The sequence below is a fragment of the Thamnophis elegans genome, chromosome 13 (assembly GCF_009769535.1).
Source record: "Thamnophis elegans isolate rThaEle1 chromosome 13, rThaEle1.pri, whole genome shotgun sequence".
Classification (NCBI taxonomy): domain Eukaryota; kingdom Metazoa; phylum Chordata; class Lepidosauria; order Squamata; family Colubridae; genus Thamnophis; species Thamnophis elegans.
The window spans coordinates 4,691,347-4,706,255 of record NC_045553.1 but is presented as its reverse complement, the minus strand read 5'-3'; the positions used below and the strand labels follow the sequence as shown (position 1 = coordinate 4,706,255).

General features: G+C 47.4%; 1 protein-coding gene across 1 annotated transcript in view; it reads right to left on the bottom strand.

Moving 5' to 3' along the window:
- The window catches only part of BICDL1 (BICD family like cargo adaptor 1), a 51,532-nt gene that overhangs the window by 20,393 nt on the left and 16,230 nt on the right, over nucleotides 1-14,909 (bottom strand). Inside the window, 5 exon segments of the mRNA XM_032229374.1 lie at nucleotides 580-723; nucleotides 3,078-3,293; nucleotides 4,952-5,131; nucleotides 7,584-7,730; nucleotides 12,345-12,356. Of these exon segments, the coding sequence (XP_032085265.1) occupies nucleotides 580-723; nucleotides 3,078-3,293; nucleotides 4,952-5,131; nucleotides 7,584-7,730; nucleotides 12,345-12,356 (699 nt within the window).

Sequence of the window (14,909 nt, the reverse complement as noted above, 5' to 3'; positions counted from 1 at the left end):
TGTGTTGGCTTTGGTTGAGGTCATGTGGGTTGGCTGCGTTGTGTTGTGTTTTGTTGGCTTTGGTTGAGGTCCTGTGGGTTGGCTGCGTTGTTTGTGTTGGCTTTGGTTGAGGTCCTGTGGGTTGGCTGCGTTGTGTTGCGTTGACTTTGGTTGAGGTCATGTGGGTTGGCTGCGTTGTGTTGTGTTGACTTTGGTTGAAGTCATGTGGGTTGGCTGCGTTGTGTTGTGTTTTGTTGGCTTTGGTTGAGGTTGTGAGTTGGCCGTGTTGTGTTGGCTTTGGTTGAGGTCATGTGGGTTGCCTTTGGTTGAGGTGGTGTGGGTTGCCTGCATTGTGTTGTTTGGCTATATCTATCTATTTATCTATCTATTTATCTATTATCTATTTACTATATGTATCTGCCTACCTGCCTGCCAGACTGCTCACCTGTTTGCCTGCCCATCCATGAACCCATCCATCCATATTCGAGAGAGAGAGAGAGATAGGGAGGGAGGGGAGAGAGGGAGAGAGAGAGAAGAGAAGAGAGGAGAGAGAGGGAGAGAGGAGGGGGAGATGAAACAAATCCATCCCTGCCTACCTACCTGGCTGTGAAGCTGCTGTAGCTCTTCCAGGCTCTGCCTCAGTTTCCCCCGTTCACCTTCCATTAACTCCCTCAGGTTCTTGAATCTTCACTCGTTTGCTTGATCTGTTTCTTCCAAAGCATCGTCATCACTTCTCCGAGAGCCCTGAAAAAGACACCCAGGGAGATTAGTGTTCAAGGTTGACTCAGCCTCCCATCCTTCCCAGGTGGTAAAATGAGGACCCAGATGGTTGGGGGGAGTAAGATGCTGCTGACTCTGTAAACCGCTTAGAGGGGGCTGGAAAGCACCATGAAGCAATATGTGCAATATTCCTCCTTCCCTCTCCCCTTCCTCCCTTCCCTCCCTCCCTCCCTCCCTCCCTCCTTCCTTCCTTCCTTCCTTCCTTCCTTCCGTCCTCCCTCCCTCTTCCCATCTCCTTCCTTCCTTCCTTTCTTCCTTCCTTCCTTCCTTCCTTCCTGTGTAGAATGCAGTATTGCAGGCTAACTCTGCTGACAGCCAAGAGTTCGATCCTGATCAGCTCAAGATTGACTCAACCTTTCATCCTTTGGAGGTCGGTTAAACGAGAACCCAGATTGTTGGACTTTGCAAGAGGCTGACTCTGTAAACCACTTAGTGAGGGCTGTAAAACACTGTGAAGCAATATATAAAAAAGTCTGCTATTGCTATTCTTCCCCCCTCCCTCCCTCCCTCCCTCCCTCTCCTTCCTTCCTTCCCTCCCCTTCCTCCCTTCTCCCCTTCCTTCCCCCCCCTTCCTTCCTTCCTTCCTTCCTTCCTTCCTGTGTAGAATGCAGTATTGCAGGCTAACTCTGCCAACTGCCAAGAGTTCGATCCTGATCAGCTCAAGATGGATTCTATTCTTCCCTCCCTCCCCCTTCCCTCCTTCCTTCCCTCCCTCCCTCCTTCCCTCTCCTTCCTCCCTCCCCTTCCTCCCTTCCTTCTCCCCTTCTTTCCCTCCCTTCCTTCTCTCCTTCCTTCTCTCCCTCCCTCCCCCTTCCTTCCTTCCTTCCTTCCTTCCTGTGCAGCAGTTAGAATGCAGCATTGCAAGCTAACTCACTGCCAACTGCCAGGAGTTCGTTCCTGACCAGCTCAAGGTTGACTCAGCCTTCCCTCCTTCCAAGGTTGGTGCAATGAGGACCCAGATTGTTGGGGCCAAGAGGCTGACTCTGTAACTGCTTAGAGACGGCTGAAAAAGCACTATGAAGTGGTATATAAGACTAAGTGCTACTGCTATTGCTTTGCCTTTCCTTCCTTCCTTCTTTTCTTCCTTCCTTCCTTTCTTGCTTCCCTCCCTCCCTCCCTCCTTCCTTCCTTCCTTCCCAGATTGTTTTTGGGTAATATGCTGATTCTGTAAAATGCTTAGAGAGGGCTGTAAAGCACTGTGAAGCAGTCTATAAGTAAATGCTATTCCTTCCTTCCTTCTTTCCTTCCTTCCCTCCCCCTCCCCCTCCCTCCCTCCCTCCCTCCTTCCTTCCTTCCCAGATTGTTTGGGGCAATATCTGATTCTGTAAAATGCTTAGAAAAGGCTGTAAAGCACTGTGAAGCAGTCTATAAATATGTGCTATTCCTTCCTTCCTTTCTTGCTTCCCTCCCTCCCTCCCTCCCTCCTTCCTTCCTTCCTTCCTTCCTAACTTCCTTCCTTCCTTCCTTCCTTCAAGATTGTTGGGGGGCAAGAGGCTGCCTCTGTAAACTGCTTAGGGAAGACTGGAAAGCACTGAGAAGTGGCCTATAAGTCTAAGGGCTACTGCTATTCTGTCAAGGTTGATTCGCCAGTTCCTTCTTTACCACTCGCCAAGAAGCCAAGGGAGGAGCGAGGGATATGAACGGTGAATCCGGCTTCCCCAATTGACTTGAAGAAGCTGATCACGTGACCTCAGAGGCATCGCAACTGTCACAAGTACATGCCAGTTGCCAAGCCTCTGGGTTTTGATCACGTGGTCACAGGGAGTGCCGCCAGGGTCGTAAGGGTGAAAAATAGCCATAGGTCGCTTTTTTCAGTGACGTCGTAACCTTGAATGGTCACTGAATGAAACCTGGTAAGTCGAGGGCTACCTATTCTTAAGCTTTGGAAAGGGGATTTGGTGGTTGGTAAGAATCAAGAGACACCAGAGTCTTCCTATGATGGACATGCTATATTATATGACCTCAGCGATTAATTCTAGAAGGTTCTCATAGCTTGATTTTGGGGATGATATATAAGCCTAAATGGTGGAGTGGTGCAATGGCTTAGAGGTGGCGCTCTCGCCTCACAATCAGGAGACTGTAAGTTCGATCCTAAGTAGAAGCTGATATTTCTCTCTCTGGGCACAATGAGAATATATCTTCTGAACAAAACTCCGCTCTGGCAACAAGAAGGGCAATGGGCCAGTAAAACACTCAGCTCCATTCAGCTGCTCAAGACTCCACCCTGCAAGGGATTATGGGGTGATTAAAAAGACACAAGCTGAAATGCTACTGTTATTAATTGGGTGACAGCGGTAACCCCCCAAAACCCCACTTACCGGGCTATCCGTGCCGTCAATCACACTTTGGATCAGTCTTTTCAATTCGCTGAGTGCAGCCCTCAAGCTGCCGGCCGGAACGTCTTTGGCTGAGGAGTTTCCGAGGACTCGTCCATGGAAAGTCGTGGAGACGGCAGAATCCGCGCTGTCGTTCCCTCTGAGGTGCGTACACAAGTAACGGACTTGGCAATAGGCCTCCCAAAGCTGCAGCCTCAACTGTGGTAACAGAATTTTTTAAAAATGTACAATGGAGGGGTTGGAATATCACGACACCCATCTGACAGATTTCAAACCCAGGATGACATCTGCAGGATGAGACACTAGAGTCCGCCTCTGTTGGACATGCTATATTGACCTCAGTGATGAATTCTAGAAGGTTCTCATAGCTTGAGTTTGGGGGCGATATATAAGCCTAAATGGTGGAGTGGTGCGTGGCCTAGAGGTGGCACTCTCCCATCACAGTCAGGAGGCTGGGTGTTCAATCCTAGGTAGAGGCAGATATTTCTCTCTCTGGGCACAATGAGAATTTATCTGCTGAACAAAACTCCATGCTCGCAACAGGGGAGGGCATCCGGCCAGTAAAAAACTCTGCTAGCTCAATTCAGTTGCCCAGATTTCACCCTTGCAAAGGATTATGTGGTCATTTAAAGAGGAGGATGATCAGTAGTCATTATAAAATGACATCAGGAGTGGTGGTGGGGTGGCCTAGAGGTGGAGCTCTCGCCTCACAGTCAGGAGCTGTGAGTTCGATCCTAGGTAGCGGCAGATATTTCTCTCTCTGGGCACACTGAGAATATCTCTGCTGCACAAACTCCATACTGGCAAACTTCACCCCGCAAGGAGTATGGGGTCGTTAAAAGAAAACGATGATATAAGCCTAAATGCTGAGTGGTGCGGTGGCCTAGAGGTGGAGCTCTCGTCTCACAATCAGGAAGCTGTGAGTTCAATCCCAGGTAGAGGCTGATATTTCTGGGCACAACGGGAATTTATCTGCTGAACAAAACTCTGCTCTGGCGACAGGAAGAGCATCCGGCCAATAAATACTCAGCTCCATTCAGTTGCATGCCCACGCCCCCCGTTTTGGCTTTTAGGTTGGTGCAGGGGCTTTTCAAGCCCAAAACGGGGCACGGGATGTGGGGCTCGCAATCTCCACAATTTCTCCCCCCCAGCTCATCCTAGCTTCCTCCCGCATTTCTGCCTCCCATGCCTTCCCCAATCTTTGCAGTTTCTCCCCCCGCTCGCCCTAGCTTCCTCCTGCATTCCTGCCATGGAGAGCGTGACCCGACAAAAGGCGAACGTCAAAACTGCGCCCGACTAAACCGCATCGCTAAAGCCGCGACGTCATCAGCGCGGCGACAACAGCGCGGAGACAGAAGGCGCTTTAACTTAAAGTAAGGGTTAGGTTTAGGGTTAGGTTTAGGGTTAGGTTTAGGGTTAGGTTTAGGGTTAGGGTTAGGGTTGGGTCAGGTTTAGTTTTACAGCGCGCTTCTGTTGCTGCGCTGTTGTCGGCGCGATTCAGCGCTCATTCATCGGAGCGCTTTGAACACACGGTTTTGTCACCGCGGTTTAGTTGGGCGCGGTTTTGTCGTTCGCTTTTGTCAGTGAACCCACGGAGAGGTGCCTGTGGAGGTGGAACCTGCGGAGATGAGGAAGGCACGGGCAGCAGAAATGCAGGACAAAGCTAGGCACACTGGGGGGGGGACTGTAGAGATCGGGGAAGGCTCCGCACCCACACATGCGCGGCAGAAACACGAAGACTTGCTGGCTGGCTGGAGGCGCACACACATTGGCTGGGCTGGGGCGATGGCTGGCATGCCATCTTGAGAAGGTAGAAGGAATTGTCTTACTTTGGCGCAGCTTCCAGCGCGCCATACCTGTTCTCGCTCTTGTTCCAGTTCCTCTGCTTCCATGCTCTGTTCGATCTCCGACAGCAACGACATTCTGGTGGAGTTGAAGTCTTGGAGGCTCTGTTCCTCATTCAGCTCCTCCATCTTGACCTGCAGCTGCCGATAGGATAGTCTCACCTCTTGAAGCTCCAGCTGGCTCTGCTGCAACTGATGGGAGTGGAAAGTTAGCCAGAGAGAGAGAACTAACCAAGATCAATAACAATAGCAGTTAGACATATACCGCTTCATAGGGCTTTCAACAGAGTCACCACATATTGCCCCCAACAACAATCCGGGTCCTCATTTTACCCACCTCGAAGGATGGAAGGCTGAGTCAACCTTGAGCCGGTGAGATTTGAACAGCCGAACTGCAGAACTGCAGTCAGCTGAAGTAGCCTGCAGTGCTGCAGTCTAACCACTGCGCCACCTCGGCTCAAGATCAGCATGATTGAAACTCAACCCAGCATGGTCTAGAATAGCTGTTGAGGGGCACCTCCAATGAACTATTCAGGAGAAGGACCAGAACCATGTAGCAACTGGACCAGGACCTTAGTGCGGTCTTACCTTGAATGAGTACTACTACTACATGAATTCAATTCATTTCCAAGGATTTTATAATCAATAGCAAGTTGGAAGGACCTTGGAGGTCTTCTAGTCCAACCCCCTGCCTAGGCAGGAAACCCTACACCACTTCAGACAAATGGCTATCCAGCATCTTCTTAAAGACTTCCACGTTGGGGCATTCACAACTTCTGGAGGCAACTTCTGTTCCACTGGTTAATTGTTTTCACTGTCAGGAAATTCCTCCTAAGTTGCTTCTCTCCTTGATTAGTTTCCACCCATTGCTTCTTGTCCTGCCCTCAGGTGCTCTGGAGATAGCTTGACTCCCTCTTCTTTGTGGCAACCCCTGAGATATTGGAAGACTGCTATCCTGTCTCCCCTGGTCCTTCTTTTCATTAAACTAGACATACCCAGTTCCTGCAACCGTTCTTCATATGTTTTAGCCTCCAGTCCCCTAATCCTCTTTGTTGCTCTTCTCTGCACTCTTTCTAGAGTCTCCGCATCTTTTCTACATCGTGGCGACCAAAACTGAATGCCGTATTCCAAGTGTGGCCTTACCAAGGCATTATAGGTGGTATCAACACTTGACGTGATCTTGATTCTCTCCCTCTGTTTGCAGCCTAGAACTGTGTTGGCTTTTTTGTGCCAGCTGCTTTTTCCCTAGTGAATTTCAACATCCACCCATCGATCTATGGAAAATTAGATTGGCAGCAAATGTGGAGTCTTGGGATGGACCCTCCTGGTTTGAGGAGGAGATGGTGATAAACCCGTGGTCTTGGGATGGAGGAAATTCTGCCATCCAACTGGAAAAATTCATAAAACTTTAGATCCAGGATCTCGAAGGATCGGCTTACGTTACTTGCGATGATCCAGAAATTCAAGTGGGTTTGCAAGGGTTGGAAGAGGGGATATGACAGAACAGAACAAACAGAAGGAGGCTGAGGAGTAGAGTAGAGTAGAGTAGAATAGAAGGGAGGAAATGGAATAGAATAGAATAAAGAAAAAGGAAGGAGAATGGAATGGAGTGGAATAGAATAGAATAAAGAAAGAAGGAAGGAGAATGGAATGGAGTGGAATAGAATAGAATAGAATAGAAGGGAGGATAATGGAATGGAATGGAATAGAATAAAGAAAGAAGGAGAATGGAATGGAATGGAATGGAATAGAATAGAATAGAGGATAATGGAATGGAATGCAATGGAATAGAATAGAATAAAGAAAGAAGGAAGGAAGGAAGAGAATGGAATGGAATAGGATAGGATAGGATAGGAATAGAATAGAAGGAAGGAAGGAGAATGGAATGGAATGGAATGGAATAGAATAGAATAGAACAGAAGGGAGGATAATAGCATGGAATGCAATGGAATAGAATAGAATAAAGAAAGAAAGAGAGAGAATGGAATGGAATGGAATGGAAAGGAATAGAAATGAGAATGGAATGGAAAGGAATAGAATGGAATAGAAATGAGAATGGAATGGAAAGGAATAGAATGGAATAGAATAGACTAGAAATGAGAATGGAATGGAAAGGAATAGAATGGAATAGAATAGAATAGAAATGAGAATGGAATGGAATGGAATGGAAAATGGAATGGAAAATGGAATGGAAAATGGAATGGAAAATGGAATGGAAAATGGAATGGAAAATGGAATGGAATGGAATAGAATAGAATAAGGAAAGAAGGAAGGAGAATGGAATGGGAAATAGAATAGAATAGTAGGAAGGGACCTTAGAGGTCTTCTAGTCCAACCTGCTGCTCAAGCAGGAGGCCCCATACCGTTTCAGAAAAGTGGCAGTCCAGTTTCTTCTTAAAAACCTCCAGTGATGGAGCACCCCAATTTTAGTTTACTTTACTTAGCTTCGCTTAAGTGTTACAGGAGGAAAAATGACCCCTACTCTTGCAAGTATCCCAAAACCTACTCTTCCCCTTGATCCTTGGGTCCCACGGCAGGGGAAACCTCCAAGATGGACCTCCAAATCTCTAAGAACTCACGCGACAAAGCCCCACTTGGTCTTCTCCCCCGGGGCATTTCTGGCTCTTCGGCTCCCGTTCCTTACCTGTGTGTCTTTTTCATGGCTTTGCCTTTCCAAAATTGAGACCCGGTCTTGAAGCTCCTCCACTGTCCCCTGGAGAAGGTGGTTCTCCTCCATCATGGCACTGAGACGGCGTTCCAGGCCCTGCTTCCGATCCCTCAGCATCTTAATCTGAAAAGCAGGGTGGGTGGGTGGGAGGCTTTGTCTCAATGTCAAGACCGAGCAAGTCCTCCCTCTCTCTGGTTCTGGAGAAGAGAGGACCTGGGCTCTGGAGAAGCCAGAAGAGAAGGACTCGAAGAAGCCCCACCGCTGTGGACACAGCCTGGACGACGATGACGGGACCGGTGGAATGTGGGGAGAGAACAGAAGCAGGACGGATCTCTTCCCTGTCTCCACCTACCTACCTACCCTCCCTTATGGAACTGGCCTTGCAGAGTGGGAGGAATTTAAATTGGCGAGCTTGGAATGTGCGTTGCCAAGCAAAGGGGAGGGAGGGAGGAAGAGACTGAGAGGTCACTCCTCCGCGCTCTGGAATTCCCAGAGGGATTAAGGCATGAACTTGGGTTCCACCCAGGATCAGAGGGATCTTCGCCCCGCTGGCTCGGTTCCTCTCTCCACCATCGCTCCCCAAAAACAAGGCCAGTCCTTCACTGCCTTCTGTCCTCTGGGAAAACTCCTTTGTGATTGTGTTCAGCCTGCACAAGCGCGGGGGGGGGGGGACGACACACTTCTGAAATGAACATCATTGGGGCCCTCACAAGAGCAGGCTGGCCCACCAGATGAGGTCAAGGGGGAAGTTTCTATGGGAGGTTTTCTCAAGAGAAGCCCTCACCCCCCCCCCATCTCCGTCCAAGGAGGGAGAGAATTCTTCTGCTCTGTCAGAGTTTTGTCTGCGTGTTTGCATATAAATGTGTATGTGGGAATGCGTTGTGCTTTAGTGTGTTTGTATATGGCTGGGTGGATAGATAGATCCGTGATGGGTGGGTGGATAGATAGATAGATAGATAGATAGATAGATAGATAGAGAGATAGATAGATATAGATAGATATATCTAATTATCTGATATGTAATTGATAGGATAGATAGATAGATATAGATAGATAGATAGATATAGATATAGATAGATAGATGATAGATAGGTAGAATGTAGATAGATAATGTAGATAGATAGATGATAGATAATGTAGAGATAGATATAATGTAGAGATAGATAAATAGTAAATAGATGATAGATGATTGGATGATGATAGATGATAAACAGATATAATGTAGATAGATAATGTAGAGATAGATAAATAGATGATAGATAGATAGATAGATAGATAATATAAATATAGTATAGATATAGACAGATAGATATAATGTTGATAATAGATATAATGAGATAGATAGATAGATAGATAGATAGATAGATAGATGATAGATAGATGATATATAGATGATAGATAGATAGATAGATAGATAGATAGATAATGTAGAGAGATAATGTAGATAGATAAATAGATAATGTAGAGATAGATATAATGTAGAGATAATAGATGATAGATAGATAATGAGATAGATATAATGTAGAAGAGATAAATAGATGATAGATAATAGATAATGCAGAGATATATAAATAGATTAGATGATAAATAAATAGATATAGTATATAGACAGATATAATGTAGATAAATAGATATAATGTAGATAATAGACAGACAGACAGACAGACAGACATATAATGTAGAGATATAGAGAAAGGTAGATCAATAGATATAGAGATATATGAATGTGTATGTATGTGTACGTAGTAGCTATATCATGAACAAGTATAAGCACCTGTTTGAATGTGCATATGCGCATATATGTACATGTGGTACCCATCCATACGCATGCATGCATAACTGCATATGGGCGTATCTGTGCATAGTGTACACACATACACGGATAACACGCATGTGTGCCCAGGTGCCGCCTAATCCCCTCTTCCCTCTCCCCCAGGAGGCCTCTGTCTGCCTAGGTGTGCTCACACCCCCATGTGCGCATTTCTTAGATTACAGAACTTGAGATTGCTTAACCACTGTCGCAATATATGAAATGCAACCTGGACAAGCAGAATTTTCCCCTTCTCCCTCTGCCAAGATAACAGACCACCATTTCCAGAAAGAAACGCAACCAGGAATGTCCCGGGAAGTGGAGAAAAGGGGGTAGCCCAAACTTAGCCCACCTCCCGATTTTCCTGACGTCTAGCTGTGATTTGTGACGGATTACCTTCCCCTGCGAATTGTGAATTCTGCTTTAAGCAGGTGTGAGTAATTCCTTGAGTATTTTTTTAAGGTATATATTTGTTCCCAGGTCAGGAATGAGATAAGAAGTCAAAAGTCCCCCAAACGAAGAGAGGAAGAAAAAATAATTCAAGAAAAGAAAATCTGGGAGAAAAAAAAGTAAAGGTTACCTCACCACACATGTGCTAGTCGTTCCCAACTCTAGGAGGTGCTGCTCGTCTCCGTTTCGAAGCCGAAGAGCAGCGTTGTCCGAAACGTCTCCGTGTTCATGTGCCGGCATGACCAATGCCGAAGGCGCACGGAACGCTGTTCCCTTCCCACCAAAGGTGGTCCCTATTTTTCTACTTGCATTTTTTACATGCTTTCGAACTGCTAGGGTGGCAGAAGCTGGGACAAGTCACGGGAGCTCACTCCGTTACGTGGGCCAGGATTCGAACTGCTGAACTTTCTGATCGATAATTTCAGCGTCTTAGCCACTGAGCCATTGTGTCACCGGAGAAAAACTAAAAGATAAAGACTTGCAAAAACGTAGGGGTGGAATTATTCAAGAACCTGATATGGCATAAGGATTTGAATTCTATTCGCTGGAAGAAGACAAGTTTGGTGGCTGCGGTTGTTCCCCCCCCCCCCGACTTAAAAAGATGCACAAAAATGCATTTTTGCCGGAGAAGTGGGCACGAAAATGTGCCAATTTCAGCGTGAACTTTTAAAGATTCTCCCGTCTTCCATGTTGCATTTCCCTCGCGTCGCACCTTGGGAATTTCAGAAAGATTTCCCCCGCGATCCTTCACGAGGCTTGATTAAATGAGACGCCTTTCTCACTACCTATTACGCAGGAGCTGCCCCTCGGGGGGGGGGGCTAAATTAGCAACTCTCTTGGGGGGAGTGAATAAGAGAAAAATCTGTTTTGCAAACGAATCGGCGGTGCGATTCGATTTGGGATTTCCGAATCGATTGACTCAAGTCTGATTCAATTACAGAAAGGAAGCATTTCCTTCAATCCAGAAAGCGTGGCGAATTCGCCGGCATCGATTGGAGATCATGGATTGGGAGCTGATCTTCCCAACCGCCTTGCCAACTTGAGCCAGGAAACCAAATTGACAGAGGGATTGAACTCATCTCGGAATGGAATCCTGCCCCCTTTAATTATTTTAATAACCGCAGCTCATCCTCCAATTGCGACTGTTCCAAGTTGGCCTACCTGAAAAAAGAGGACTTATAACCTAGAGATGAAATTCTGAGTCGGGATCACAATTCCGTGACTCTCTTTTATGATGGTTTGCCCAAAACTAGCACTCTCTTCTGGTTTTCGGCAAAACTCCACCAACTGAACGATAGCTAAATATAAAGGTTCCTCTCGCACATATGTGCTAGTCTTTCCCAACTCTAGGGGGCGGTGCCATCTACATTTCAAAGCTGAAGAGCCAGCGCTGTCTGAAGACGTCTCCGTGGTCATTGGCCAGCATGACTCAACACCGAAGGCGCATGGAACGCTGTTCCCTTCCCACCAATAGAAGGGAACGCTGTTCCCTTCTATTTTTCTACTTGCATTTTTTACGTGCTTTCGAATTGCTAGGATGGCAGAAGCTGGGATATAACAGGAGCTCACTCCATTATGCGATGGTAGGGATTCGAATCACTGAACTACCAACCTTTCTGATCGACAAGCTCAGCATCTTAGCCACCGAGCCATCGCGTCCCCAAGTGAACAATAGGTTTCCGTAACAAAGTGTTTGTTTAATATACTTGTGACATTCGCGCTTATGACCTCCAAATTCACTTAACGACTGCTACAAGAAAATCGTAACGCCAACTTGGTCATTGACCATTGTGGATAGGCTCCCTTATGGTCATAACTCAAGGACTGCCAGTAGAGATTTCTAAGAAGACTCTCAGGCCCTCCCCGGCTATTTCAAACGGAGGCGCTTCTCCATCCTAAAATTCTAAAACTCCAGAAAGTTTGGAAACTTCCGAAGCTCGCCAGCAGAGCCTGATGGGAAATTCCTCACTGACCACAGAAGATGACGAATGAGATGGAGCATTTGGCTCGATCAAACATGCTAACTGGCAGAGGCAAGGGGCAGCAACCTGCGGCTCCGGAGCTGCAGTGGTTCTTTCATACCTCTGCTGCAGCTCCCTGTCGCTCAAAATATGTGCCAGAACCGCCAATGTGCGACACACTGCGGCACGCAATTAGTGAGCTTTTTACACCCCCATTAGGTTTCGTGGCTCCCTGTGGGAAACCGGATCCAAATGGCTCTTTTAGTCTTTAAGTTTGCCGACCCCTGGGCAGAGGTTTTGCGAATGAGCATAATGACCGAGCTTTTAAAGAATTGAAAGAGACAGTGAGTTTATTTCATGTATGTTACACGTGAATGACTCTACCAGCACCCCACGTGCAGACCAGTGAGACACAAAGGCCATGAAGAAGCTTGAGAAGCCAGACAGCCACAGAAGAGGATGAAGTCACATCAGATGACCATGCAGTTCAAACCCGGTGAAAATATTCATACTTACTTCCAAGATTTGCTGCTCCGATAAGAGGAAGACGAGGGGAAAGGGAGGAGGAAGGTTGAAACGGGACAATTAGGGTTAACAAAATGTGGGGTAGGGACCAAGTAACTGGTAAGCTTAAGGAAGGGAAACATCTCAACTATGTTCTCTAAAGTCTTCCTCTTAGCTGGAAAGAACTCTGATGGACAACTCAAATATTATGCAGGCGCTCTGAGAAATTTCCCAGGTTCTAGCCAAAATGATCTTGTTTCTAAGCAACTGGGAGTTTCTTCCAACACTTATACCAGTAACGTGCGGTGAGGTTTATGGTTGGTGAGGCAGCAATTTCTTTAGACTTGTGGACTTCAACTCCCAGAATTCCAGAGCCAGGCATGCTCAGTTCCGATTTAAAGCGACAGCATTCGTTTTTCTCCTTTGCTAAATAAGTTTCCTTCTTTCTTTTTCTTTTCTTCTCCCTTCCCCTCCTTCCTCCTCTCCCTCCCTCCCCTCTCTCTCAAACACAAAGTTGCACCAGGAGGATGAAGTTTGAATTCCTTCCCCTCCCTCCGACCCACATGTACCTTTCCAGCTGTTCTCGAGAGGATTTCAACTCTGCTCTTGCCTGTCATCATGAAAAGGAAAAAATGTAAAAGGAAAAAGGCAAGAGCTGCTGAGGTCAGGCTGGACTAGTTGCTGCCAGAGTCACTGTGGATGACTCTGCTTAACTGTTTAAAAAAGCCTCTAAAAAAGCGCCCTCTACAGGAGGAGGTGGGAGAACGGCGTGCCTCATCTACGTCAGGAATTTTTCAGCTTTTAACCCTTGCTTAACTCTGCTCGAGTGATCATAAAAAGTCAGACTAGATGAGGCACGTCATTCTCCTGCCACCTCCTGTAGAGGGCGCTTTTTTAGAGGCTTTTTTAAACAGTTAAGCACTAAGCAGAGTCATCCACGGTGACTCTGGCAGCAACTAGCTCAGCCTGACCTCAGCTCTTGCCTTTTTCCTTTTACACCTCTAAGAGCCAAGGTGGCGCAGTGGTTAAATGCAGCACTGCAGGCTACTTCAGCTGACTGCAGTTCTGCAGATCGGCTGTTCAAATCTCACCAGCTCAGGGTTGACTCAGCCTTCCATCCTTCCGAGGTGGGTAAAATGAGGACCTGGATTGTTGTTGGGGGCAATATGCTGACTCTGTAAACCGCTTAGGGGGCTGAAAGCCCTATGAAGCGGTATATAAGTCTGACTATTGCTATTGCTATTGCTACATTTTTTTTATTTTCATGATGACAGTGGTGAGGCTCTGCCTCCCTGCCTCCCCTGACTGCACGTCCCTGACTTATACCATGTTTTCCCGAAAATAAGACAGGGTCTTATTTTTTGATCCCTGAAATAAGCGCTTGGCCTTATTTTCGGGGAGGTCTTATTATTTTTGAGGTGCAGGAGGCGGCGAGCATGGTCACCTCGTGGCTGCTGCCGGGTTGCAATATTTTCAGGGAGGGCTTATTTTCAGGGGAGGGCTTATTTCAGCGCATGTGCTGAAAAGCCCAATTGGGCTTATTATCCGGGGAGGTCTTATTTTCAGGGAAACAGGAAATCCACAACAGTTTTGAGGATTTTGACGTATGCTTTTCGTCCCAAACTTTTCTGGGGGTGCTTAGAGCAGGAATGGGATGAAAACAGTTAACAATTCATAGTTAACTGTTGTGGCCCAGCAGGTGCCGTTGGAGCTGCCACCAGATTCCGACAGCGAGGGGCCCTCTGAGTCGGCTCTGGAGGAGGTGGAGGACCCTGGAGAGGGTTCCGACTCCGAGCAGGGCGCAGAGAGACTGGTTGGCCATCAGGTAGTGCCTGAGCCTTGGACCAGTGGGGAGGAGACAAGGGAGAGTGATCCAGAAGCCAGCAGTGAGTTGTTCCTGGATGCACGCCATCGAAGAGCTACTCAGCGTCAGGAGCAATTACAGGAGGTAATTGCGCTCAGCTGATGGTCATTAGGCTCCTCTCCAGACTATAAAAAAGACTGCTTGTGACACACCCTTCTTGAAGAAGTCAACGCTTTGACTAAAGAGAACGTATCTACCTTGGCAGGCTGGATTGCTGCCAAGGTTTGTCTGAATTGCTGCCAAGGTCCTTATCTGTTTGTTTTTGCTTGCTTTCAACCACCGAGATTCTGGTCTTGCTAATTAAAGTACATTCTAGTTAAGCTTGTCTCGGCTTTCGTTACGGGACGGAGGAGGGGGTCAGAACAGTTAACCACGTCGCACGGTAGGTTAGCCACGGCAAGTTGGCCAAGGCCAGTTGTCCTACACCCAGTGGTGGGTTGCTTTTACCTTCGCTACTGGTACACTGCTGGTGGTCCATTTGTGCACGCACTGGACGTGCCAATGGATGCGCCTGACTGCGCTGTGCACGCAAGCTCACTCCACCACCCTGGCAACACCCAGCTGCTCGTCGGAGGTCACGCAGGCACAATTGGCCCGTTTGCCTTAAAAACAGGTATGGAAGGCGGACAGGCGGGTGGGCCAAATGTGCCAACGTACCGCTACACTGGCCACGGCTCCTGACTACTACCGTACCGGCCAGAACCCACCACAGC